At 45.1% G+C, this 27,342-nt stretch overlaps 1 protein-coding gene across 1 annotated transcript in view; it reads left to right on the forward strand.

The window, feature by feature from the left end:
* LOC121289841 (catenin alpha-3-like) overlaps positions 1 to 27,342 on the forward strand; it is a 1,845,970-nt gene that overhangs the window by 1,660,583 nt on the left and 158,045 nt on the right. The window contains exons 14-15 of the mRNA XM_041209732.1: positions 11,328 to 11,420; positions 24,962 to 25,143. Coding sequence (XP_041065666.1) covers positions 11,328 to 11,420; positions 24,962 to 25,143 — 275 coding nt within the window. The remainder of the gene's footprint in view (positions 1 to 11,327; positions 11,421 to 24,961; positions 25,144 to 27,342) is intronic.

Consider the following 27,342-nt stretch of genomic DNA (forward strand, 5'->3'; position numbering starts at 1 on the left):
ATGTATCTGTACTCGCAAGTACTCCAGAGTAGAACAATAGCAGATAGCATTTAATACAGGCAGGTATGTGGAAACACATGTGGATTATTTTTAAAAATTCATTCATGGGATGTGGGTGTCGCTGGCTAGGCCAGCATTTATTGCCCATCCCTAATTGCCCTTGTTCAGTGTCAACCACATTATTGTGGATCTGGAGTCACATGTAGGTCAGACCAGGTAAAGACAGCAAATTTCCTTCCCTAAAAGGGATTAGTGAACCAGAATCAACAATGGTTTCATGGTCATCATTAGACTTAATTACAGATTCTTAATGAATTCAAATTCCATCAAATGTTGTGGTGGGGATCCCCAGAGCATTACCCTGGGTCTCTGGATTACCAGTCAATACCACTATGTCACCACCTTCCCCCTATCATAAATATTGTTCAAGTAATTGAGGATGATGTTAGAAGACCATAAGATCATAAGACATAGGAGCAGAAATTAGGCCATTCGGCCCATTGCGTCTGCTCCGTCATTCAATCATGTCTGATAAGTTTCTCAACCCCATTCTCCCGCCTTCTCCCCGTAACCTTTGATCCCCTTACCAATCAAGAACCTATCTATCTTGGTCTTAAATACACTCAATAACTTGGCCTCCACAGCCTTCTGTGGCAATGAATTCCCTAGATTCACCACTCTCTGGCTAAAGAAGTTTCTCCTCATCTCTGTTCTAAAAGGTCTTCCCTTTACTCTGAGGCTGTGCCCTCGGGTCCTAGTCTCTCCTACTAATGGAAACATCTTCCCCACGTCCACTCTATCCAGGCCTTTCAGTATTCTGTAAGTTTCAATCAGATCCCCCCTCATCCTTCTAAACTCCATCGAGTATAGACCCAGAGTCCTCAAATGCTCCTCATATGTTAAGCCTTTCATTCCTGGGATCGTTCTCGTGAACCTCCTCTGGACTCTCTCCAGGGCCAGCACATCCTTCCTGAGATACGGGGCCCAAAATTGCTCACAATATTCTAAATGTGGTCTGATCAGAGCCTTATAAAGCCTCAGCAGCACATCCCTGCTTTTATATTCTAGTCCTCTTGAAATAAATGCCAACATTGCATTTGCCTTCCTAACTACTGACTCAACCTGCACCTTAACCTTAAGAGAATCCTGAACTAGGACTTCCAAGTCCCTTTGCACTCCAGATTTCTGAATTCTCTTCCCATTTAGGAAATAGTCTATGCCTCTATTCTGTTGAAAGAGACCTAAGTCTTAATGACTCAATGTTCATTGGAGAGGAGCAACGACCAAAGTATGTGGAACTACATTGGCAAAACAATAGAATACAAATGAGAGGAAATCATAGTCAAATAGCATTTTGCACTGCTCAGACCCCAGCCTTGAGTACTATGCCCCTCTCCAATCAGAGTCAAAAGGGAGTTACTCAGGTGCTGGAAGAAATTTAAAGAGACACCACAAGGTTAATCCCCAAGGATCTTCAGCTGCCTCTTTCCTGTCTCTCATCTGATCAGTGAATCTCCAGCTTCCTCCACTTGGCCCTGTTCCCTGATATCCCTGTATTGTTGGATTGAGGTGTGACTGCAGTGCAGTCTAGCATAGAGGGAATGGCCACCAACTTTTTATTATTACTATTCCAGAGGATGTGGCTAGGCCAGCAATTATTGCCCAGCCTTGGTTGCCCTTGAGAAGTTGGTGGTGAGCTGCCTTCTTGAGCCGCCTTCTTGAGCCGCTGCAGTCCATGTCATGTAGGCACACCCACAGTGCTGTTAGGGAGGGAGTTCCAGGATTTTGACCCAGTGACAGTGAAGGAACAGCAAAATATTTCCAAGTCAGGATGCTGAGTGACTTGGAGGGGAACTTCCAGGTGGTGGTGTTCCCATTTATCTGCTGCCCTTGTCCTTCTAGATGGTAGAGGTCACAGGTCTGAAAGGTGCCATGAAGTAGGCTTGGCAAGTTGCCATAGTGCATCATGTAGATGGTACACACTGCTGCCACTGTTTGTCGGAGGTAGAGGGAGCAAATGTTGAAGGTGTTGGATGGCGTGCTGGTCAAGCGGGCTGCTTTGTCCTGGATAGTGTCAAGCTTCTTGAGTGTTGTTGGAAAGGACACACATGAGGTTCCTCTGATTCAATAGGGGGATAGTGGGTTGGCGGCCACAAGTAAATGCAGGCACTAGTGGCCAAGGAGAAGATGTAAGCAGTAGCAGCTTGTGTGTGATGGCAGAGAGCCCTGTCACAGCATTGAACACTGCACGGCTCCAGGCACCTTGTGACTTGTCTGCCAGGAAGTGCCAATGTTCCCTCCAATACCTCACACTGAGGAGAAAGCCTGCAGTTGGATGGGTGACTTTCTGCTAGTGGTACTGCAGCCATACAGAAATGAATGACAGAGGAACACACTGCTGATCCATAGCCATAGGGTAAACAACATGGGGCCCAGAGATCAAGTACACAAAGTAAGCATGATGGACATATATATTACTAACTGCTCCATTTATCCTTCCATTACTTTTAATTCTGATTAGGACAAAGGGCAGCAGCATATAATTTGAATGCTGGTATAAGAGAAAAGGTAAGTTTTACAATGGCAGATATTTCATTGGGGGTTAATGTGGCATTTGATGGTAGCAAAACCAGTAGCCCCGTTTTATTCCCCACCCTAGTTTTGTTTTCCATTGATGTCACCAGGGCAGGTTGCTGATTCGCTATCTATCTAGACCAATTTCACCCCAGTGAATCCAATAATCATTACATACAAGTCATGGGTAGCACATATAGGATCTCACACAGACACATACAGACACATACACACAGACACAGACACACACACACACACACACACACAAACACACACACAATTTGACATATATATGAAATGTCTTGCTTTGGCACCAGAGGTTTTCCTTAATTGGAATAAGTGACAGTCGTATTCCTCTGAGCCCCTGGTGCTCAGCCTGTCTTTTCTCTACAAGAATGATAGAATGTTTGGAGAAAAGAAAGACTGTAAATGTTGGAAATCAGGATTTTAAAAATGTAAAGGTGGATTAACAACATTAACATAAGAAAACATCCTGAGATGCTTCAAAGTCATGTTAGCGGACAGAAATTGACACTGAGCTGAAGAGGGAGATGTTAGGACACAAGACTCAAAAATTGATCATGGAATTAGATTTTAAGGAGCTTCTGAAAGGAGGAGAGAGAGAGAAGTGAAGATACCTAAAAGCTAAGGGAGGGAATTTCATCTTTTCAGATTTAGGTACCAGCCACCAATGTTGGGACAAAGGAAGTGGTCAGAGGCCAGATTTGGAGAAATGTTATGATTGTAGATCCTAGATAAAAACTGGAAACTTTTATGGAACGAAAGTCAAAACTTTTATAGAGTGAACAAAGTGAGAGGGGAGCAATAAGGACAAGATGGGCTATTAGGGCCAGATTTTCATAGAGTTGTGGAGGCTCTGCTGACCTTTAAAAATGACACACTGGTCTTGATTCCGGAATCCTGTCCCCATTCCCAGCGCTCCCAATATTCCCTAGTGCAGTAAGCCCACACCCTTCATTCCTGACCTTGCTGGGTCCTTTGCAGGGGTAGCCCCCTATAATTTTCATGGATTTGGGCCCGCTTCTTAAGGACTCATGGTTCACAGTCCCTCAGAGGAGTTGTGAACCATAGTCTGGAAGAGGGAACCTTTTGAATGATAACTTCAAAAGGTCTTACCCATGTTGCCCATGCCAAATGATGCTCCTCACCCAAACTGAATGGCATCTGAACCCTCCAAGCCAACTCAGCTGAGAGCCCAGACTGCCATAAAGGCTCTACTTTGTTGAAACAGTGGAAAGGAAATATTGCTTGATTTACAAGCTTTATTTTCTGTGATTCTTTTTGTCACTGGCTCAACGTTTATTTACAGAAGACAAAGAGATGTCAAGTTTTTATAATTTCTGTTATTGATACTTTAAATTTCTGGTTGATTGACACTTTTATATAATTTATGCAGCGGCAGTGCTTTTTGAAAGAAAGCTATGAATGGATTTTTTAAACATTTCCACACATGCCATTGTTACTATAGGGTTCATTGGTTCTTTACAGAGTGTACTTTGGGTGAATGGGTGTGGATGTGCTACAGGTTGGCATGGAGAGTGTGAAAGGGCATTGGGGGTGGGTGAGGCATGTGGTAGCATGGAGGGCAAGAGGGAACATTGGAAGTGGGTGAGATATGGGTTGGCATGAGTTGACATAGATGAGGCATAGAGACTGGGTGGGAAGGTGAGGGGGTGTGAAGATTGAGGCCCAGAGGGCTTAAAATTTAACAAAACAACTAAAATGAAGTCCCAGAGAATGGAGGCAGGCATTTTAACCAGCCGGTCTTGCCATTTGTCAACGCCTGTGGCTGCCTTCGATCTGCATCCGAGGGTGACAAGCCCGTCTCCAACCTCACACCCCACCCCTGGAGCAAAAATCACGCCATTTGGGACACTTTAACCTGAGGCAATTGCTCCAAACCAGGAAATTTCCGAACTTGAGCTATCCACCTTGATGATAAAAATCCAGCCGCTAATCTCAGGGTTGTGAGATAAAACCCCATGTTGAGCAGTTTGTGTTTGAGTGCTCACTTTGGCAGCACATATACTAAAATGGAATGGTGCAGAGAAGGTTGGTATGGCCCCTGATCAAGAAACTTCTGCAAATTTGTGAGTGATCCACATACACTGGTGTCTGGAGATCTAGCGATTAAGGCCTGAATTTTACCATGAGCTTAGGGATGCTGACTGACATCAGGATGAAAAGTGAATTCCGAGATGGCACATGCCAACAGTAGGACCAGCTCAGTGATTTTACACTGGTGGCCTCCTAATTGGCTACTTGCGGGCTTGTCATCCAATTAAGGACAGCAGGCAGTCTCCTGATGCAAAATGCCAGTGGCTCTGTAAAATTGTCTTAAGTAGGGCCTTTAAGTATAGAGACAGGCTGCCCACGTCCTTTGAGTAGGCAGCAAAAATGACACCATTATTTTTTGGTTCCTATTAGTTAGAAATAGTCACACTTTAGGCTCAAAATGCTGGAGTTTTATTGACTGTATTTCTTGCATCTCTGCATATGGCTGGTAGACATTAGGTGGGATTATCCAGCCTCGGCCGCTGCTGGGATCGTCCAGACCCACGGAAATTCAATGGACTTTTGGCTGGGTCACTGATTCTCCCGCGATGGGGCCAGAAAATCCTGGCTATTGTTACTCGGCACATGACTGCAGCACGTGCAGCAGTGAATGCAGCACCTGGGATATATATTCACACAACAATGAGTTTCTAGCTCTTTACAAATAATATAACAGTATAGCATACCTCTTTCTTTAAAAAAAATAATGCCTCTACACTAATATTACCGTTCCAATCATTAACTATTTTTTCTAAACTAAAGAAGATTAACAACTGACTTTTATAAATAAACTGAACCCCTTAACAGCCTTTGTGTTTTCCTTTCTCAAAGCATTATTCACGGGATTGCTTAGATGATAGGATGTTGTGACTCCAAGTTGTGGATTTGCTATTCATCTCTCTCAGTGCTGAGACAACATGCTGCACAGGCGATGTTCTGCATGTTGCTCCCGGTGTTGTAGGAGGTGTGCGTGATGTTCCTGATGTTGTGTCACTTGCTGGTGACCTTGCTGATGTTGTCTCGCTGGTTAGTGATGATGCTGTTGTTGTTGATGATCTTTTCTGCTTTCCCAGCTCAGCTGTAGGTCAAATACGGACTCTGTTCCTCCTCATTTGTTTACCAGTTTCAGTGTCAATGATGTATGGCTTAGAGCCTCAGCTTCACCAACAACTCTTCCTGGGTTCCAGGTTTTCATGTCTGTATCCTGTACATGTACAGTTTGTCCTATCAATCACTCAGGAAGGGATTTGGCATGGTTGTTGACTCGGGTTGCCAAATGGAGGTTTCATCACATGACTTTCCCCCATGCTCCAGCCATTAGTCAGGCAACACATACATCCTTGTGATGTACTGCCTTCCTACATCAATTGGAAAGCAAAAAGACTCATTATCCAATTGGATGATGTTTGAATTTCAGCCAAACAGCTTTTCCCACCACCCCCATTTTCAATATTTTTATATCTCATAAAGAGAAAAGTTGAAAGAAAATGACAAAAAAGAATGTTAATGTCCAGATGACGTTTCTCCCAGGGTTGCACATAGCAGTGTCCTGGAGATTGATCTTCAATTACTGGAGACTTCAGGCCAATCCTGAAGGGTTGGCAACCCTGTTGTTGACTTGTGCTTCAAAGAGTTATTGTCTCACTCTCAACTGGTCACTTGAAGGGAGTATCTTGCTTGGCAAAGTTGTCTTATACTTACTTCCATTCAGTAGCTCTGCGGGTGATTTCATGTCAGCCTTAAGAGGTGTAGATCCCAGTGACAATAGGCAAGTTTTGGGACTTCCTTTGTCTCTCACAGTTCGTGAGGATTCTCTTGACTGTCTGGACATGTCTTTCCATAAATCCTTGTCCACTTGGGTAATATAGTGATGAGGTGATGATGTTGAATCTGTGCTATTCAATGAAAACCTTAAAATCTCTGGAGGTGAATTGGGTTCCATTTTCACATATTACTCTTTCAGGAACCCCTTGCTCAGTGAACAGAAATCATACTGCTGAGATGATTGTTGTAGCTCTCGAATCTTTCACCTTTCTGATAAAAGGGATCTTTGAGTAGTAACTATGAGATACCATTCTTGATTGTGTGTGAACAAATCAGCTCCCGCAGTGTGACATGGTCTGGGTGGTACTTCAGTAGCTATCATCTCTTTCCGCTGTGTATTTCTATACTTTTGGCAAAGATTGCACGTAGACACCATTCTTTTAATGTCTTATAGATACCTACCCAGTACACAGCTGCTCTGGCTCTGAGCTTACACTTCTCCATTCCTATGTGACCTTCATGTATCTTCTGGAGAAGCTGTCCCTGTATCGTCCTGGGTATGATTATTCTGGATCCAGCTAGCAGGACACCATCCCCTGTGAAATGTTACACTGATAAATCAACACTGCTGTATTGCTGGCTGTGTTTGCTCATCTTATCAGGCCATCCCTGGATCCTTTGCTGAAAGCATCTTCAACTTTGTTGGTCTCATCTCTAATTTGACACAGTTTTGATGGTGTTACATTCACTAGGTGATGTATCTTTACATCTAGATCTTTTATCTCATGATTCTCCTGGGCAACAACTGAAATAGAGTACTTGCCAGCACCATTCCTCTTCCTGACTTGTATTTCAGAGTGAAATTGTAACTCTGAAGCTTCAAGTGTAATCTCTGTAGTCTTGCTGCTGGTGCTTTACACAAGTTTTTCTTGTTGATCTGTTCCAGTGGATGATGATCAATCTCCACTATGAACTTTTTCCCCATAGAGATATGTCTGGAATTTCTCACATCCAAGCACAATTACCTAAAGCTCTCTCTATGGTGGCATATCTACTTGATTTTTGGATGCAAATGCAATCAATTTTCCTTCTTGTCCCAGGGCTGCTTCCAGTCCTTTTGTGGAAGCGTCTACAGCAGAGTGACAGGCTTCTTTCTGTTGTAGTGTGACAGACTTGTCTCCTTGCGTACTACTTCTTTCAGTTAGTTGAAACTCCTTTTGTGTAAGTCTGACCGCTAGTACTCAACATTTTCCCTCATCAGCCCTCATAGGTTAGATGTGTGTTCTAACATGTAAGGTATGAAAGAACTCATGTACTAGATAAAACCAAGGAAACCCCTCTGCTCTTCCTTGTATCTTGGAGCTTCCATCCCAAGATTCAGCTTGACTCTGTCAGATGTGGAAACTTTTCCAAAGAACTAGCATTCTATCACCTTCATAATACAGTTGTCTGCATTTAGTTTGATTCTAGCTTTCTTGGTTCTCCCTATGGCTTCATGTAGATGGTGCTCATGATCTTTTCCATCCACACCATAGATCTGGATACCGTCAGCAATATCGACTGCTGCTTTCCATCCTCTGTATGTCTCATCTACTTTCTACTGGAACATCCCAGCTCACTTAAAGGTAGACGCAGGAATTTGTACCGACTAAAGGGTGTGTTGTTGAATGTTGTTAACAGCAAAGATTCCTCATCGAGATTCACACTCCAGTAGCTTACTGAAAACTTTTTCCCCTGTCAGTGCTGGTGTGACCTCTTCCTGTGTTGGAATAGGGGCAGAGATTCTTATTGTTTGATTAAGATCTTTGGGATCCAGGCAAATTCTTAGCCATCCATTTGGCTTCTCTCTCACCATGTTGGAATTTACCCAGTCTGTAGGCTCTGTGACTCTGGCGATCACCTTCTTTTCTTCCATCTCCTGGAGCTCTCTTCCAATATTTCCTTTTAGTTTTATTGGTTCTTTACATGGGGGATGAATCATTGGTTTCATCGCTGGATTAATAGAGATCTAATACTCAAAATCTTCAAAGCATCCAACCATCTCATCAAAATTCTCCAGATACAGTTATACCAGGTTGTCCTTGCTTCTGATCGGAGGATACTTTTCAATCTTTAGCCCTCGGCATCGTCTCTTTCATCTCATGGTTAACTGAGATAAGCTACAGCTCTTCAGAACTGCTCAACTACAGGATAGCAGGACCATACATACAGTTAACGTCTTTCCCTTTGATTTGGGTTGTTCCTAGCTGTCGAATCTCAGTTCCCCCATGTTTCATTAGCATGATGTTGCTCAGTTTCAGATACCCATTAATGCTCAAATGTTCAGGAAAGATCTGGTATAGTCTGAGTGAGATGCTGTCACTCTGCTCTGGTATCAAGCTTCAGCTTGTTTGTGAGTTTATTTCTCACCCTCTTCCTGATCTGAATGGTTGTGTGAATTTCTTTCCTCTGGGAACTGATGCGTCCAGTCATTTCATACAGTTGTATGGTTCCTGTACCTATTGTGACCTCAAACTCCTTGGCATCCTTTTGATTTATTTTCCTTCTCATTCCCCCTGTTTCTCTGTCTCCGATAAATTGTTTACCAACTTCTTTCTCTGTTCTGAACATCTTTTCCCAGTGATTGGATTTTCCACAAGCTCTGTAGTTTGATCCATATGCAAGACATTTCCATCTGTCTGTGAACTCATCGTTATCCACAGCTCTTGCATATCTTTCTTTCTGTCTTGTGTGCATTCTTTTGTTGCTGTTTCACTGCATCTGCCCTATTGCCTTTCTCTTCACTTAACTAAAAGCTAGCCATCTGGGTAGTCAGCATCTTCATCTGTCTACTCACAGCTTCATGTGCTCTGGCAATGTCTGTCTACAGTCTGCGATATTTTGAACTCGGTCTTTCCAATTCAATCTTTTTGTACTTCAGGGTGTGCAGGACTGTAACTGAGCTGATCCTGCATGCTTTAATTTGTGTCCTTAAATTTACGTTTTATGGCTGCATTTTTCAACAGGCTCACCTGATTGCTGTCTCAGGCCTTGAAATTCATATTGGTAGACCCAATGATTTGACTTTGGCTCAAGATGTGTGCTGAATTTTTCAAAAGTTTTGCCTGATGCTGTAGCCTTCACTCAGCTCTCAGTTATTAAATGAACTTAATCCTTTTTCTCCTGCTCATGAAAGGACGTAGCTGACCCTTTTCTCTTCACTAGGGCCTTTTAGAAAGCTATTGAATGTCAGTTGCATTTTTAGTTTAAATTTCTAACTGCCTTTATGACATCATCAGCCTTCCAATTCATCATGGGTTGGAGCTGTGTATGTATTGCTGCGACATTGGCCATTTCATTTTCTCTTCTCTCTGACGCTAAATTGAGTTGATTTTTCAAGTTATTTCAGTGTTAATTTTTTTTAAAAATGTTGGAGTTTCTACTCAAAGACATCCGCTGCCACCATGTTATACCTTCTGGTTTCCATAAGTTAGAAATAATCACAATTTAAACTCAAAATGCTGGAGCTTCATCGAGTGTATTTTTTTTCTGGTCTCCATGCAGCTGGTAGATTGATAGACTGAAACATTGCTACTGGACACATGGCTGCAGAACACTCCGGGATACATATTTGCATAACAATTAGTTCCTAGCTCCAGATGAATAATATAACAATATAACAACCTAACAATCTAACACCCCCAATGGTGGGACTGCGTCAGAGAGCTGTCCTGATGAGGCCCCCCACTATTTTACCAGCAAAGCCTGCCACCTGGGGACTGGTGATATTCTGCCCTAAGATTCGTGTCTTTGCAGACTCATGGTTTCCGTTACTGGAAGGGGAGGGGCAGAATCACAGGTCAACATTAAGATTCAGGAGGCGCTAGTTTCTAAAATAAAGAGATTAGTGGTTTAGAGCCTTGAAACAGGATTGTTTAAAAAGTGAGGGAGATGTGAAAATTTCTGCATGATATACCAAGAGGTGTTAAAAATGTATTGTAAAAACACGAGGGATAGGAAGTTGATAAGGTAATTAAAGATACACCAAAAACTTTCCAATACGGATGTAGATAAAATGGCAGGCAGACTCAGACACAGGAGAAACTTGTCTTATGCAGTAGATGGTGTCACATCATCTTCATCCTCTCCCCAACTAACTTTGGCTCTTGAGGAGCAAGAATAAAAGAGAAAAGACTCTGTTCTACCTCCTAAAGGCAATGGAACAAACTTCAGGCGACCAAGATTAACTATGACATAATACAACCTAAACTGACCAGATACTTGCCCCCGATAACAAGTCATGGATTCTATCCACAGGAGCTGGTCAAGCTCCCTTTGAAAGGATTGTAGGGAACATAGCCCATCACATGTCAGAGAAGTTTGTTCCAGAGGGTGACAACTGCCTATGAAAGGAAATATTTCTGACCAAATTCTTTACATGTGTGTTGTCCAGACATGGTCCTCCTGTTTGCACTCATTTCTCCAGACTATATTAGATATAGCAGCCAGTAATGTTCTTATAAACTAGTGAGTAATCTAGAAACAGATACTGGTTCACAATGAGTATTGTAATACAATAGCTAAAGTTTAAAGGGCTGCTTGAGATTTCAGTCTACAATTTCAGTTAAATCTCATTTTAGTTACATGTATTTACAATCTTGTGAAGTTGCACATCGAAATTCACTTCCTGTCACCTGAAGCTATCTCTCTGAAATTTTCCTAAATATATCCTATTGACCTGTCTAAAGTTGTTTAAGGTAATGGGATAAGTCGCTTTTTTCTTGCATTCGAGAACACAAATACTGCTGTATGCATAATCATTCCAATTTCTGAATCAATTGAGAACTGAATTGGCAGTGAATGTACTGAAATGCTATTGCCTAAAAGTCTGTGTTTCAGTCTTTAAAGGACATTTCCTGTTCATTTATTCACAGACCCCTGAAGAACTTGAAGACGTGTCTGACCTTGAGGACGATCATGATGTTCAAAGTCGCTCCAGTATTCAGACAGAGGGGAAAACTGACAGAGTATGGAGAAACTTTAACCCACAGAGATAATCAGAATGTAACAACACTGTAACAACAAAGCCATCATGTGTGAATGTGCCAAGTCTCAATTTTAACCCCCTTCCAGGCCCAATGTGATTGGGGGTTGGTGAGGGGGGGGGCGGTGGTGGGGGGGGGGGGAAGCGGTGCGGTGTTAAAATAAGGGCAAAGGACATACCTCTGCACTCTTCCAGCTGCTATTTTAACTCCCAGGTTTCAAGAGACACATGAGGTGCTCACCAAAAGGCAGGCGAGAGCTCATTATATTCAACGATTGCGTCAGGCGATGCAATTCAAAACCATTGTGATTTTCCTTCCAACCTTGCACAGTGCAAACCATGTCAGCAAAAACTGTCATCAAGTAGATCCGAGGTCAGCAAGACCTGAGTTTTTAAGCCATTGATGGTTTTCGTGTGAACCAGGAGGAGCGGGGCTCTTCCAAGACTCATAGGGAAACCTTGTGCTTCCCAACTGCACCCCGCCCCGCCACCCCACTCTCCAGCAGAACCAACTCCCAGACCACAAACCCCACCATGCACATCAGGTTTCTGATAACACAACTCTCTGACTGTGGCTAGCTGCAGCCTAAAATCCAGCTCCCTCCAGCTGGCCTCTTTGTCACTGCTGCTGGATTTGGGAAGCAGCTCATGTTTGAACTTGGCAATGAGGTCAGGAGTTAAAATGGCCCTGCACCCATGTCATGCATGTGCAGCTTGCAACTCAAGTGTCCAAACAGAGGACTGAATTTCCTCCATGGGCAATATCTGGCCAACATTGTCCTCAGTTTATATCCCAAATTACTTTACAATCTCATTAGAATACTACCGACCTAACAACGGCCATGATGGTTGTAAACAATTGGGGCCCAAGGAGACTGAATCCACTCCATACATTTCATCCTTGACCCTTAAAATTGAAAAGTTTCAACTCATTCCAGCATGACTCAAATAAATCAGGCACAGCCTTCTTAGGAACATACAATTGTTTCCTAATTTTTTTCTTTATTCATTCATGGGATGTGGGCATTGCTAGCTGGGCCAGCATTTATTGCCCATCCCTACTGCCCTTGAGAAGGTGGTGGTGAGCTGCCTTCTTGAACCGCTGCAGTCCATGTGGTGTAGATACACCCATTGTGCTGTTAGGGAGGGAGTTCCAGGATTTTGACCCAGCGACAGTGAAGGAACAGTGATGTATTTCCAAGTCAGCATGGTGTGTGGCTTGGAGGGGAACTTTGAGCTGGTGGTGTTCCCATCCATCTGCTGCCCTTGTCCTTCTAGATGGTAGCAGCCCTGGGTTTGAAAGGTGCTATTGAAGACACCCTGGTGAGTTACTGCAGTGCATCTTGTAGATGGTACATTCTGCTGATACTGTGTGTTGCTGGTGGAGGTAGTGAATGTTTGTGGATGGGGTGCCTATCAATTGGGCTGCTTTGTCCTGGATGGTGTCGAGCTTCTTGAGTGTTGTGGGAGCTACACTCATCCAGGCAAGTGGAGAATATTCCATCAGACTCCTGACTTGTGCATATGGTGGACAGGCTTTGGGCAGTCATGGTGATGCCATTGAATGTCAAGGGGCGATAGTAAATTCTCTCTTGTTGGAGATGGTCATTGCTTGGCACTTGTATGGCACAAATGTTACTTACCGCTTGGTTACAGCAAATAATTGTATTGGGTTGGCAATGGGAGAAAGTTCTAATGAAATGAGATTGATGTAATGATAGGTGTAATAATACGTATTTTTTAAAATTTATTCCCTCATTGGATGTAGGTATTGCTGGCAAGGCTAGCATTTGTTGCCCATCCCTAATTGCCCTTGAACTGAGTGACTTGCTAGGCCATTTCAGAGGGCAGTTAAAAGTCAGCCACATTGCTGTGGGTCTGTGGTCACAGGTAAGTAGGGCAGATTTTCTTCCCTAAAGGACATGAGTGAACCAGCTGGGTTTTTACAACAATGATAATCTCATGGTCACCATTACTGAGACTAGGTTTTCAATTAAAATTTTTAAACAAATTGAATTTAAATTCCACCGGCTGTCATGATGGGACTTGAACCCATGTCCCGGGGGATCAGCCTCGGTTTCTGGATTGCTAGACCAGTGACATAACCACTATGTCACTGTCTCCCCAATACTTTCAGAACACCCCAAAGTACTTTCCAGTCAATGAATTACTTTTGAACATAAGAAATAGGAGCAGGAGTAGACCATATGCCCCATCAAGCCTGCCCCACCATGCAATAGAATTAAAACTAATTTTTTGCCTCAACTCCATTTCCCAACCTGCACCCCACCAAATTTCTTAATTCCCTAAGAGATCGAAAATCTGTCTATCCCAGCCTTGAACATGTTCAACGATGGTGCATCTTCAACACTCTGGGACAGAGAAATTTGAAGATCTTAACCAATGACACAAAGCTGGGTGGGAATATGTGTTGTGAGGAAGATGCAAAGCAGCTTCAAGAAGATTTGGACAGATTTAGGGAGTGGATAAGAACATGGCAGGTGGAATGTAATGTGGAAAAATGTGAGATTATCCACTTTCGTAGAAGGAACAGATGTGCAGAATATTTCCTAAATGGTAAGAGATTAGAAAGTGTAGATGTACAAAGGGACCTGGGTGTTCTTGCCAATAATTCACTGAAAGCTAAGATGTAGGTGCAGCAGGCAATTAGGAAGGCTAATGGAATGTTAGCCTGTATCACAAGAGGATTTGAGTTCAGGAGTAGTGAAGTCTGGCTTCAATTGTACAGAAGTTTGGTTAGACGGCACCTGGAGTACTGTGTATGGCTTTGGTCCCCTTACCTCAGAAAAGATATTATTGCAATAGAGGGAATGCAATGAAACTTCACCAGACTTGTTCCCGGGATGACAGGACTGTTTTATGAAGAGAGATTGGGGAAACTGGGCCTATATTCTCTAAGGTTTCGAAGAATATGAGGTGATCTCATTGAAACCTACAAAATACTTAAAGAAATAGACTTGGTACATGCAGGTAAGATGTTTCCCCTGGTTGGGGAGTCTAGAACCAGGGGACACAATTTCAAAATAAGGGGGAAGCCACTTCGGACCAAGATGAAGAGAAATTTCTTTACTCAGACGGTTGTGAATCTTTTGAATTCTCTAAATACCAATGATGTAAAGGGATATGAGGATAGTGTGGGAAAAAGGCATTGAAGTGGATATTCAGCTATGATCAAATTGAATGGCGGAGCAGGCTCAATGGGCTGAATGGCCTACTCCTGCTCCAGTGTTTGTATCTGAGATAGATTCACTGTGTAGGCCAACACAGCAGCTGATTTTCATTCATGAGGGTCAACAAAGAGCAATGATGGTGTTGAACACAGGAAAAGGATGTTCTTCATATATTGCAATGGGATTGATCCTTTGTATCCCCTGAGCTTATTGACAGGATCTTAGTTTAGCTTCTCACCCAGTGGTTGGTACCCCTGACCATACACACTCACTTGACATTGGACTAAAGTGGAAATGGTCCTCCTGATTTTCAGATCAGAAGCGAGAGTACTGCTATGGAGTCAAACTAACACACAAACACACACACACACACACACACACACACACACACACACACACACACACACACACACACACACACACACACACACACACACACACACACACACACACCAGTCACTGAACATTAATTAACCAACCATTAAGATGTTAGATCATTCATTGATGAATCACATCATTGCTGTATATGAATGCTTTCAGCTTAAACCATTTGGAATGAACTAGACCAGAAAGTGAAGTGATCCTTTCTTGGCAAAAAAAAAACTAGAGGGAGATGAGGAAAGCATTTTTACACAATGAGTTCTTGTGATCTGAAATGCACTGTTTAAGGAGGGAACGGATTCAAGAGTTTGAAAACAAAATTGGGGATAAATACTTGAAAGGAAAAATGAGCTGGGCCATGAGGGAAGCACTATGGAAGTGAGACTAATTGGGTAGAGCTTTCAGAGATACGAGCAGCTGGATGTTCTCCTTCTGTCCTGTATTGCTTTTTGATTAGCAATTTGTTGGTTCCTCACAATCCTCACATGCTGTCAGAAATTTGGGTCCAAGAAATCAAAAAGGTTTTGGGACGATATATGAGTTAAATTAAAGAAAAATTAAACACAGGGATAAAATGCTGAGTGGTTGGTTTTAACCTATTGGAAACCAGTCAAGTAGGTAGTTAAAAGTGAGCAGGTTACTTAACCCCTCAGATCCAAGCCATTTCCTACACCTTGTAATGTTAAACTACAGGGTGGTGAGGCGGCTGTTTAAATTTATCAATTTGTGTAACTCGGGTGGAATTTTCTGAGCCTGCTGGTGGTGGGTGTGATCGGTGACATGTGTGGAAAATGTGGCGGGACCCACGACTTCACTACATTGTGAAGGCAGGTCGTGATCCTCTGCTCAGCCCACCAACAACGGGCCGCGTTTCCCGCCATTAATCGGCGGGGAGCTAATTGTAATACATTAGCATATAATGAAAAGGCCATCCTGCCAGGCTCTTGGAACCCCAACGTATCATCTGTCCACGTCAGCGGGAAAGCACGCAACGTGTTTCACTACAGCACACAGGCGACCTGCACTTGGCGACCTTCACTTTGAGGGACCTGAGGTGAGTGAGCAGCAGCGTTCTCCACAGCTCACCCGTTGTTTACAGGCCTTAGGGGCGCCCGGGGGGAGGGGGGAACTGGTGCCTGGCCCTGGGGGTGACTGTTGAGGGGTGGAGGTGTCTGGGGGCAAGTGCGGCGAGCCCGGAGGTGACTGTTGAGGTGGGGTGGGGGGTGGGGGGGGGGGGTCAAGTGCTACCGTGGTGCTGCATCTTGTGCACAGATGGGGGCAGGGTAGGCAAGGGAAGTGGCCATGCATTAGGGGCACCTGTATAAACTGACCATGCCTCCTCAACTAAAACAGATCAGGCACAGCCACAGTGATATGATTGGGGTCAGGCTCCTAGACTGCCTACCCACGCAAGCAACACAGAGGCACCAAAGGGACCCCGAGCGTTCCATACCTTAGCACCCCCCCATGTCCCCATCGACCCCGCACAGACTTCGAGTCCGCCACCTCTTCATTGGACAGTGCAGCAGCTGGACTGCACACGTTGTACAATCTCCTCGCCAACACTGGCCATGTAGCAGTCACTGCTGGAGGTGCTCACAGCCCCTTGCAATCTCAGCATCCTGGCTTGGACCAGTCTCCCCCATGTTGCAGGTTGACAGGGCAGCCATGCAGCTCACTCATCTCTGGCCATCTGAGGGGTGACCAGCACTCTCCGGGAAGCGTTAAGGTGGGGGGGGGGGGGCCAGGAAAGGTGCTAAGTACAGCCTTGATAACCACATCTCTCTCTCTCTCTCTATCTTTCATGCTGCAGGAGGACCACATCAGGATCATGAATCCTGGTGACCTAGCTGTATGCCTGATGGCCGACAGACACTGTAGAAGATACAGGAGAGAGTGACTGGAGCTCCTGGCCGCGCAAAGGCAGGAGCAGTAACCTCATGAAGAAGGGGCAGCAGGGGCTCCCACATACGCTGCCCAGCAGTGACAGTGAGCTGTGGCTGGTCGGTGCCAAGTGACAGCCAGGGCCTATAGATGCCGCCTGCCATTCCTGCAGATGACTGAGAACCAGTGTCACTGACGACTGCACATGTCCAGAGACCTGGTGGCTCACATCTGCCACTTATTGTGGGACTTGGCGCCAAGGGGACATGGAGGGCATCCACCGCCAGTGGCTGTGAAAGTGACTGCGGCGCTCAATTTCTATGCCAGTGGCTCCTTTCAGGGCTCCACAGGTGATTTCTGTGGGATTTCACAATCCACCACCCACAAATGCATCCATGATGTCACGGATGCCATCTTCTCCATGGCACACAACTGTGTGTATTTCGCCTGGGACCGGGACAGCCAGGATACAAGGGCCATTGGTTTCACCCTGATCCCAGGATTCCCACAGGTGGAGGGTGCAATTGACTGCACTTCTGGTGCTCAGGTCTCCATCGCTACACTCAGAGGATTTCATCAAACGCAAGGCTTTCCACTCACCGAACATGCAGTTGGTATGTGACCACCAGAAACACATCCTGCAGGTGTGTGCACGGTTTCCAGGGAGTGTGCACGATGCCTACATCCTCAGTCGGTCACAGATCCCTGACATCTCCCAGGGTCCACAGAGGCTGCAGGGTTGGCTCCTCGGGGACAAGGGCTACCCACAGAGGCTGTGGCTGATGACACCCATGTGGTGGCCTCAGACTGCAGTAGAGCGACACTTTAATGAGGCTCATGCAGCAGCTCAAAGCTTGGTGGAGCAGACCATTGGGATGCTGAAGATGCGGTTCTGGTGCCTGGACCGGTCTGGGGAGCCTCACATACAGTCCACAGAGGGTGTCATGCATCATCGTCGCCTACTGTGCCCTTTACAACCTGGCGCTGCAATGGGAGAGGAGCTGCCTGAGGATGCGATGGACAAGCTGTACGTCTCCTCCGATGAGGAGGACACTGACGAGGATGAGGGTAAGGGGGTCCTCGGTGGTGATGGTGATGGTGATGAGGCTCTCGCACTGGCTAGATGATGCAGGCACACTCAGGAGGCCCTCATAGCTGCCAGACTTGTGGAGGATGATGATGACATGCAGTGAGGTGTCCCCATAGATGCTCACATCGCAGTTGTGAATGTTTGACTCCAGCCTGGCTTATGGCTGCGCGAATACCATCTGTGAGGATGCTCCTGTCATGGAGACACAGTGGAGGCCCTAATAGTTGCTCGATCGCAGGAGAACGATAACAACATGCAGTGAGGACACTCCATAGATCTTCACACAGCCTCTGAGAATGTCTGACTCCTGTCTGGCTGAGAGCAGCTCGCTTGTGCTCCATGATCAGAGTCATACCATAGAGACGCAGACATGAAACTTTAGATGCATCTGATGCTGTGTCCGCCTTCAGCACCTCAGCCCTTCAGGAGCTGGTGCAAAGCATCACTGGTTGCAGATGCTGGTGTGATGGGGGCCAGCCCCACCTTAAAGATGCTGGGAGCACACAGAGAGAATGAGAGAACTCTGTGGCACCTGCCCACGACATTCTGGCAGCACCGCCGAGGTACAGGCATCAGTAATGTGACCAGGGATTGTGAGGCTGGACCATCACTGTGGTCTGAAGACTGCACAGAGCACAGGGAAGAGGCCCTGGACTGAGACATCTGCCTTTATCTTGTGTAGAAAGGTTTCACATCTGAGTGACAAGAACACTGCTCATCAGAACAAGGAGTCACAGGCAGGGAGACACTCTTGGGAGTTTATTGACCATAATAAACAATGACAACATTATGTACAAGTGATTAACACCCATGCCCAGGCTGTGCAACTAATTCTCCTTAACCTTCCTAACCCTGCCACTATGACTTGGTGCTCCCCAGACATCCACAGTGGAGGTGGAGGCAGCCTGCTGACTGTGACGCCCTGTCAGTGATGACTTTGACAGGCGGCCTCTCGGGGGTCGAGACTTGGAGGGCACCGGCCTGCTTTTGGGATCCTGCTGTGTGGCAGTGGCACCCTCCTCAGCTTGTGAAAGTTGAAGCTGCTGGGGTCATAGGAAGAGGGATTCGGATGGGCCGGACACTCCCGGAGTCACCTGAGTGGATGGCCCTGGAATGTGCACCTGCTGATCCTCCTCCCTATGGGTGCCCGAGGGCCCCTGGCTGACTCCATGAGTGGAAGGGGGTAGCTGGATGAAATCGAGCTGTCCAGTACCCCTCTCGCATACACATTGTTGGAGGCCAACTATGGCATCAGCAATGGAGTTAAGCCTGCCCAGCAGTGCAGGAGTGACGTCCTGGACCAGGGTCTCCATAGCAGCCACCATCCTGCCAGTGTTGACCTCGGTGCGTTGCAATGCTGGCACTATCACCTCAGCCTGAAGAGGGTGGACTCCTCCATCATGCCTTGCAATCTGAGGAGTGCAGCGGACATCCCTTCCTAATGTTTCCAAGCTTGCCTTTGCAGCTCCAGCAACTGATATATGATCGAGTCCAGAGTCTCCTCATCTGACCTGGATTCAGCAGATTTATGGCCTCCAGCAGCCCTCTGAGTGCCGGGACCTGGGAAGTCCCTGCGGCCACCTACTCTGGATCAGAAAGTGCAATGTGCTCACCAGATGGTGATCCTGAGGCTACTCTAAAGCTAGGTCCCATCGAGATGTGTGTCTCTGCGCTGGTGGAGGGTGTGGGTGAGCACTGTGACAGGACTTCAGGGAGAGTGCTTCCAGATTCCTCTCCAGAGGTTTCTTTGTAGCTTGCTTGGAGACCCTGGGTGGAGGAGTCCGTTGGCTGTTTCCCAGATATGCCTGTGAAAGCAAGGAGAGATAATTAGTGCATGGCAGTGGCCTGTGAAATAGGACACATCACTCACAGCATGGTTATCTGATGGATGTTGCACTGCTAGATCCTCATTGGTAGAGCAACGCCGACCTCACTGTTAGCACAGGACCGGTCCCAGTCATCACCGGCCAACTTGATGGCTCTGTTTTTGAATCCTGTCAGAACTTTGGTCTTCGGCATCCCTCCACCTGTCTGTGACCTTTCCCTCCTGTTTTGAGCCAGTTTGTCCTGCTTGGATAGAGATGGGGAGAGTGTATTAGGACTCCTGCTGGGCCAGATGATAGGGATGACTGGCCTGTGTGGGTGGTGAGTGATCCCATGGACAGGATGAGGACAATGATGGTGTGTGTGAGAGCGTGAATGGTGATGTCCCTTGCATTGGCAGTGAGTGAAAGCCCTGTGGATGGGTTTGTGAGTGCGAGAGTTGGGAGTGATGAAAACAGTGACTTACCCTGGCGGAACAGAGAAGATCATTCATCCTTTTGTGACACTGAGTGGCTGTCCTCCTCTGCAGGGCATTGGTGCTGACCACCACTGCCACTGCCTCTCAAGCCAGGTTGGTGACATTGCTGCCCATCCTGCGGCCAGAGCGGGGTTAGAGCACATCCCGACGGGTCTCCACAGCATCCAGCAGTCACTGGAGGTACCCATCGTTGAAGAGGGGGGACTGCAGTCTTCTTGCCTTTGCTGGCCATGTCTCCTGGGCAGCAGTGGTGAGCTGGTGGTGATGAGTGCTTTGGCTGGCCTTTTAAAGATGGCAACTGGCATGATACAACAGTGGGGTGATGGCGAGTGGGCGAATGACAGCCCGCCCACCATGGAAACGGCGTGTTTCACGGCAGTGAATATATAATGAGGAGGGCTCGGGAAGATACGGCGTGAAAACCTGCCATTTTCATCACTGGGTAGGACTCCATTTTATCCGCCTGCTACTGCACTTAGTGCAACTCTGAGAAAATTCAGCCCTAGGGGTCTTGTTCAGCCAATAGGATCCGATGCACTAGGGCTGAACAGGGAAACCACTACAGCTTCAATGCTCGAATCAAGAAGTTCAGAGGCTGGTCTGAAGATAGAAGAAGCCCCTTCAAGTAACCCCTGCTCCTCCAAATCTTCACAAAGAAGATCATGACCTCACCAGCTAAAATATGCCATTCACCTCAACCACCCCACTACTTCTGGAAGGCAGCAGGCAGCTGCTCTGAGCTCTCTACACGCCTGTTTTGGGCGGCATGTGGACTGGTGGATTTTAAATGTGGTTAAAGATGCGCTGGATGCCTGCTCTGAGTTAGAATGTGGCCCCAAAGGCTCTCAAAATGTTTGATGTTCTCATTGGGAAAGGTTAAAGAAAAGCTGAGAAAATATAAAACCTAAAAAATAGATAGGAAATAAAGTAGAGTAGTGAAACGAGTTTTTAATAATAATTAAGTGACATGGAGGAATGTCAGGTGACAAGCCAATAACAAGTTAGGGACTGATGTCGCATCTCTGTGCATAGACAAAAATGGAAACATCTGAAGTAATCAGTTAGAATAACAGAGATGAAATGCAGCAGTGGTGGTGTGGTGGTATACTGTACAAAAGATTGGTCACATCCCATTTAAACAACTGTGTGTAATTCTTGCCTCACGTTAGGAAAATTATGGGGGTGTGGGGGGAGGTGGGAAGGTGTGGAGAATGGCTGTAGTCAGCAGCTTAGGTTATCACGTGTCATGTCCCAGAGTTTTTTTTACTCTTTTTGAACAGAAAGGAGTTGGAAGACAGAATGATTTGTAACATTGGTCTTTTTTTTTACGGACAAGTGTATTCACACAGAGGTGGTTGGGGGTGAGTCACCTAGACAAAATATGGTGATAATTCTGATGAGACTGGTCTCCCCCAAGATGTTAAAACATTAACCAGTTTGTTAGCTTGTACTGTACCCCTCGGAATAATAAATTGAATTAATATCATGGTGATCACGCCAGCTTGAATTTGAGGAGTTGTTAAATGGTCATGGTGTCAATAATTACATTTCCGATTTGGATGCTTTGTATCTAATTAACTCATGTTTATTTAAGGATTTTATTCAAAGTGAAACTGAATATGTAATGATGGAAAGATTACATGATTAGCAGTGAATTCGAAATGAGATGAAAAATGAACCAGTTGGCTAAATCTTGCTTAGAGCATGAATAAGTGGTGGTACTTAGTCTTGATGTGTGAACTTCAGGAGCATTGAACCAGAATTATCATATTCAATCAACTCTCCTAAGTTCTGAATGCTATATCATGGATCTTTGGAATCACCAGAAGATTAATTAACACTAACATTGATGATTGCAATTATTGGCTTTGGACTATAAAGATTAAGGGCAGGATTTTACAGTTGTCTCTGGTGGACACGGCAGCTGGGCCTGGGAGTGACTGGGAAATGGTCCGCCACCCCTAATCAGCCCCCGACTGCGATTTCACACTGGCTGGCCTATTACCAGCTGGCCAGCGTGAAAGGCGCACTGAGGAGCTCAGTACTGCCGGGGTGGGGATGGGAGGAGGGCTAGCGCTAAAGTCTGTGCATGCGCTGGGGGAACACGCACTGAAAGCTCCCTGAGGGAACAGAGCTGCTTCAGGAAGCTAAGGATTTGTGGAAGCAAAAATAAAGATGAAAGAAAAAATGAAAGAAACGTGCCCCCACATGTGGCTCGCTCACATGAACTGGGACATATTAAAAATGATGGGTAAAAAATTTTTTTTTTTCAATTACTGCTAGAAACCTCATCCCGCTTATGGATGAGGTTTCGTAAAAAATCCAAAGGCCACCTGGCCGATTCGCCCTCCCACCAACCAAACAGTTGGACAGGCAGTGAAAAGTAGCTTTCAATTGTTTGATTGAGGGCCTTAATAGGCCTCTTAATTGTCAGCAGGCGCACTGCTGACTCCTGCGCGCGCCCGCCGACTGTATATCGTGCAAGTGTGCAATGACATCAGGACACTCCATGAAGTCATCACGCGCTATTTTACACCCAATGGGGTCAGGCACACACCCGCCCACGGGATGTAAAACCCTGCCCTAAATGACTTGAATTTTTTTAAAAAGCTAACTTGAAAATAGTGCATCTAAAAACCTCAGCCTTGGCCTCGCCTCTCAGCAACATTCTCATTTCTGGAACAGAAGATCAGGGGGTCAAGCCCCACTTCAGAGATTTAATCTAGGCTTATACTCCATGCAGTACTAAGGGAACACCATTGAAAGATGAGTAGGTGGGATTTCCCCAATTCCCTGACCAATATTCATCCTTCAACTAAAGAAACAGCTAATCCACTCACTTAATTGCCGCTTGTGGATTTTGTTGCGTGAAAATTGGTTGTTGTATTTCCCTACCTTACAACAGTGGCTACATTTCATTGCCTGTGAAGCATATTGCGATGTCCTCCGTTTGTGAAAGGTGCATTTATAAATGCAAGTTCATTGTGGGAACTGCTGTTGAAGTCATTGGGACAACAATAATTTGTACCTTATTTTATCTTCACCAATGTCTCCCTCCCACCCTATTCTCTCCTGAAGCTATTTGAATGTAGGGAGCAACACAGTGGTGTCCTATCCTCACTTACCACCTTCAGGCGTCCAACAGGCATTGCTGGTGGATGAGAATTCTACTTGATTTTATTTAATTTCCCCTCATCCCAAACCCAGGATCACTTGAGGTTGAAGCAGCATCCCCTCTAGCTCAGCCTTCAGCTATCTCGATGCAAACGTGGGATTGAACTTGGAGTCCTAAAAATTGGTTACAGGGATTGCCAATGCAAACTGTGCTCAGGCAGCGATCCCTGCACTGGAACAAGTAAACCCGATTCCCACCCAATGTCGGGTGCCAGGCCTCATTCATATCAGACCAGGGAGCTGCTGACGCCTAATGGTGAAGACAGTTTCCATTTCAGGCCACTGCGCTCAGGTGGTCCTTGTAAGATAGGGGTAAGCAATAGGAAAGGAGGGAGAGAAGGGGGTAAGCAATTGAGAGGGAGGTCAGCGTTGAGAGGGTACAGGTGTGATGGGGTGTCAGCAACCGGGAGAGGGAGGGAAGCGGGTGGAGGTTAGAGGCAAGTGGTTTTAATGTGGAGTTGGAGTTGTAGTGCTGCTGATGGACCAGAACCCGCTCATCCAGTGATACATTTGAGCTCCCAAGTTTATGTATAACCACGCTAAGCTACCCGTCCAGGTTTGATGGCATCCACAGTCTGATTGCATGCAATATATCACATAGAATACTGTCCATGGAATAGCAAGTAAGGCTGCACCCAAGATTTTCACAAGCCAATACAGGGCACAATAAGTTCCCACTGAACAGCCACATGAGGTTGGCCATCTGTGTGGGAGACAAGAGGAGACATCTTTGAAGATTTAAGCATCAGGGAAGTTGAACAGGCAGGTAAAGGACAGCTAGAAAGATGGGGTGAAAATGTAAAAAGAATTCACTGAGCTGTTTAGAGATGGTTTCCTCACATACTGCAGAGGCAACCGAAACAGAGGCTGTTGCATTTGATATTTAACAAGACACTCAAGTTGGTTAGGCTGCGCGTGGTTGGGATATTAATAGTCATTGTACTGGTGGATTTGGGGCAGTTGTTAAAGCTGAGACCAAGAAAGTACTGTATTAGAGGTCGGACTTTGAGAAAGCAGAGTTTGACCTAAGAACTTTGTCATAATTAAAGCTGGAACAGGAAGATGTTGACATGTGCTATTTTACAGAAAGAAAGAAAATGTAAAGCCTGGAATATTATGGTTTAATGAGAAGATTAGAAGGAACATTTTAACAAAAACAGAAATAGAGGTACTTGTAAATTTAGGAGGAATCAAAAATACTGAAGATTGGGATTCATACAAAAGGCAACTGTGGAACACTAAAGAAGGAAACAGAAAAAGAGACCAATCACTGAGAGCAACAGGATGAAGCAAAAAGACTTGCATTTATATAACACCTTTCACAACCTCAGGACATCTCAATGTGCTTTGCAGACAACTTTTGAAATGTAGTCACTGCTGCAATTTAGAAAATATAAGAAAGCCCTCAAAAAAATCTTACAGCTGTGTTGAGAATGGAGAATGAAAATCAGCCATGCCTAAGGTCCAGCCTTAGTTACGCTTTCCTTGCTGTTGTGTTTCAGAGTAAGATTGCTGAACTACCTGAAGAAGAAAGAGCGAAGCTTGCTGAACAAGTTGCTGATTTCAGGACAGTTAAGAACAGGCTGGACGCAGAGATTGAGATCTGGGATGAGACCAGCAATGACATCATTGTACTTGCTAAAAAGATGTGCATGATCCTGATGGAGATGACTGATTTCACCAGGTAATTCAAATGCTCTTACCCACACCGCAACTATATGTAATGACTGGAAGACTGTTACAGAAGAAAATCTGCATTTATAAATCACATTTCATACCCACTTCATGGCCAATGAATTACACTTGATATGTACTTACTGTCATATTATAGGAAACATGATAACCCATTTCCCCACAATATATTCCCATAAATAGCAATAAGATAATCTGTTCTGCTGATATTATATGAGTGATAAACATTGACCAGGACAGTGGGAGAGTTCCGCTGATGATTATATGAAAAATATTATGGAAACTTTTGTATCCAAATAAGCAGCTAGACAGAGTAGTTTAATACAGCGATGCCTGAACCATGGATTGCAACCCCTAATGGGGTCACAGAAACAGTATATGGGGGTCATGAGCTCCTCCTCCTCTGATGTAACAGTGGTGACTGTGGAGAGGAGACTCTAGGCAGGACAGTCCTGGCCCACTGGATTGATAGCACAAACAGCAAAGGGGCAGACATTGAGCCCAAAACACCTTTTAACCTCCAGAAGCACTTCTCTGGTGAGTGCCAAGCGGGCCTAGAAGGGCTGTGCACCGACTTGGTGCAGATAGAGGAAGGCAAGAATAACTTAGTGACCGACTGTGGGGAGGATGGGGGACTGATTACAATGTATGTGAGGGTTGGTGGTGGAAGAGGGCTGGTTAATGTGTATGTGGGAGAATGAGAGCAGAAGAGAAGATGGGCTTATACCTGTGTGTGCATATGGGGGGTGGGGGTGATGACTGTATGGGGGGAGGTGGGGGGGGAAGTGGAGGCTTATTACTGTGTGTGTCTGAGAGAGAGAGAAGAGGTTGATAACTATATCCCCACTCCAGAACCCTCCCCCACGCCCATTTAGTTTAAAGTCCTCTCTACAGCCCAAGTTATTCGATTTGCCACGACACTTGTCCCAGCACGGTTCAAGTGAAGCCCATCCCATTGGAACAGCTCCCTTCTACCCCAGTACTGGTGCCAGTGACCCATTACTCCCATACCAATTTTTGAGCCAGGCATAGGGTATGGCAGCATTGCGGGGCAGCTATTTAGGTAATGATACCAGAGTGTGACAGGAAGGGACAGAGTGCACAAACATAAAAAAGCAGCAAATAGGGTCAAAGGGGGAAAAATGGTAAAAAGTCAAAATTAATAGCTCTTTACTTAAGTGCACATAGTATTCAGAACAATATAAATGAATTAATTGCACAAATAGAGGCTAATGAGTATGATCTTATTGCCATTATGGAGACATGGTTACAAGGAGATCAAAGCTGGGAACTAAATATTCAGTGGTATGTGACTTTTTGAAAGGACAGGCAAGAAGGAAAGGGTGGTGGGGTAGCTTTGTTAGCACGAGATGGAATAAGTACGATAGTAAGAAATGATCTTGCATCAGAAAATGTAGAACCCATATGGGTGGAGATAAGAAATAACAAGGGGAAGGAGACACTGGTGGGAGTAGCCTTTAGGTTCCCTAACAACAGCTATACTGTAGGATGGAGAAAAAATCAGGAGATAATGAAGGCATGTAAAAAAGTTGGTACATTAATCATGGGTGACTTTAATCTTCATGTAGATTGGGAAAATCAAATTGGCAGAGGTAGCCATGAGCAAGAATTCATAGGGTGCATTTGGGACAATTTCCTAGAACAATATGTTATGGATCCAACCAGGGATCAGGCTGTTTTGAGGTAATGTGTAATGAAGCAGGTTTAATAAATGATCTCAGAGTAAAAGATCCCCTAGGAAACAATGACCATAACATGGTAGAATTTAGCATTCAGTTTGAGAGTGAGAAACTCGTATCAGAAACAGCTATGCTAAACTTAAATAGTGGTATTTACAAAGGAATGAGGGCAGAGTTGGCTGGAGTGGACTGGGAAAGACGCTTACCAGAAAAGGTGGTTGATGAACAATGGTAGATGTTTAAGAAAATAGTTAATGACTCACAACAAAGATATACCCCAGTGAGGAAGAAGGATTCTAGGAAGGGGATAAACCAACTATGGATTAACCAAGGAAGTTAAGGATAGTATCAAATTGAAATAAAAAAACATGCAATGTAGCAAAGATTAGTGGTAAACCAGAGGATTGGGAAAGTTTTAAAAACCAACAAAAGATGACCAAAAAAAATAAAGGGGGAGAAAATAAATGTTGAGGGTAAACTAGCAAGTAATA

This window comes from Carcharodon carcharias, chromosome 17 (genome assembly GCF_017639515.1).
Source record: "Carcharodon carcharias isolate sCarCar2 chromosome 17, sCarCar2.pri, whole genome shotgun sequence".
Taxonomy (NCBI): Eukaryota; Metazoa; Chordata; class Chondrichthyes; order Lamniformes; family Lamnidae; genus Carcharodon; species Carcharodon carcharias.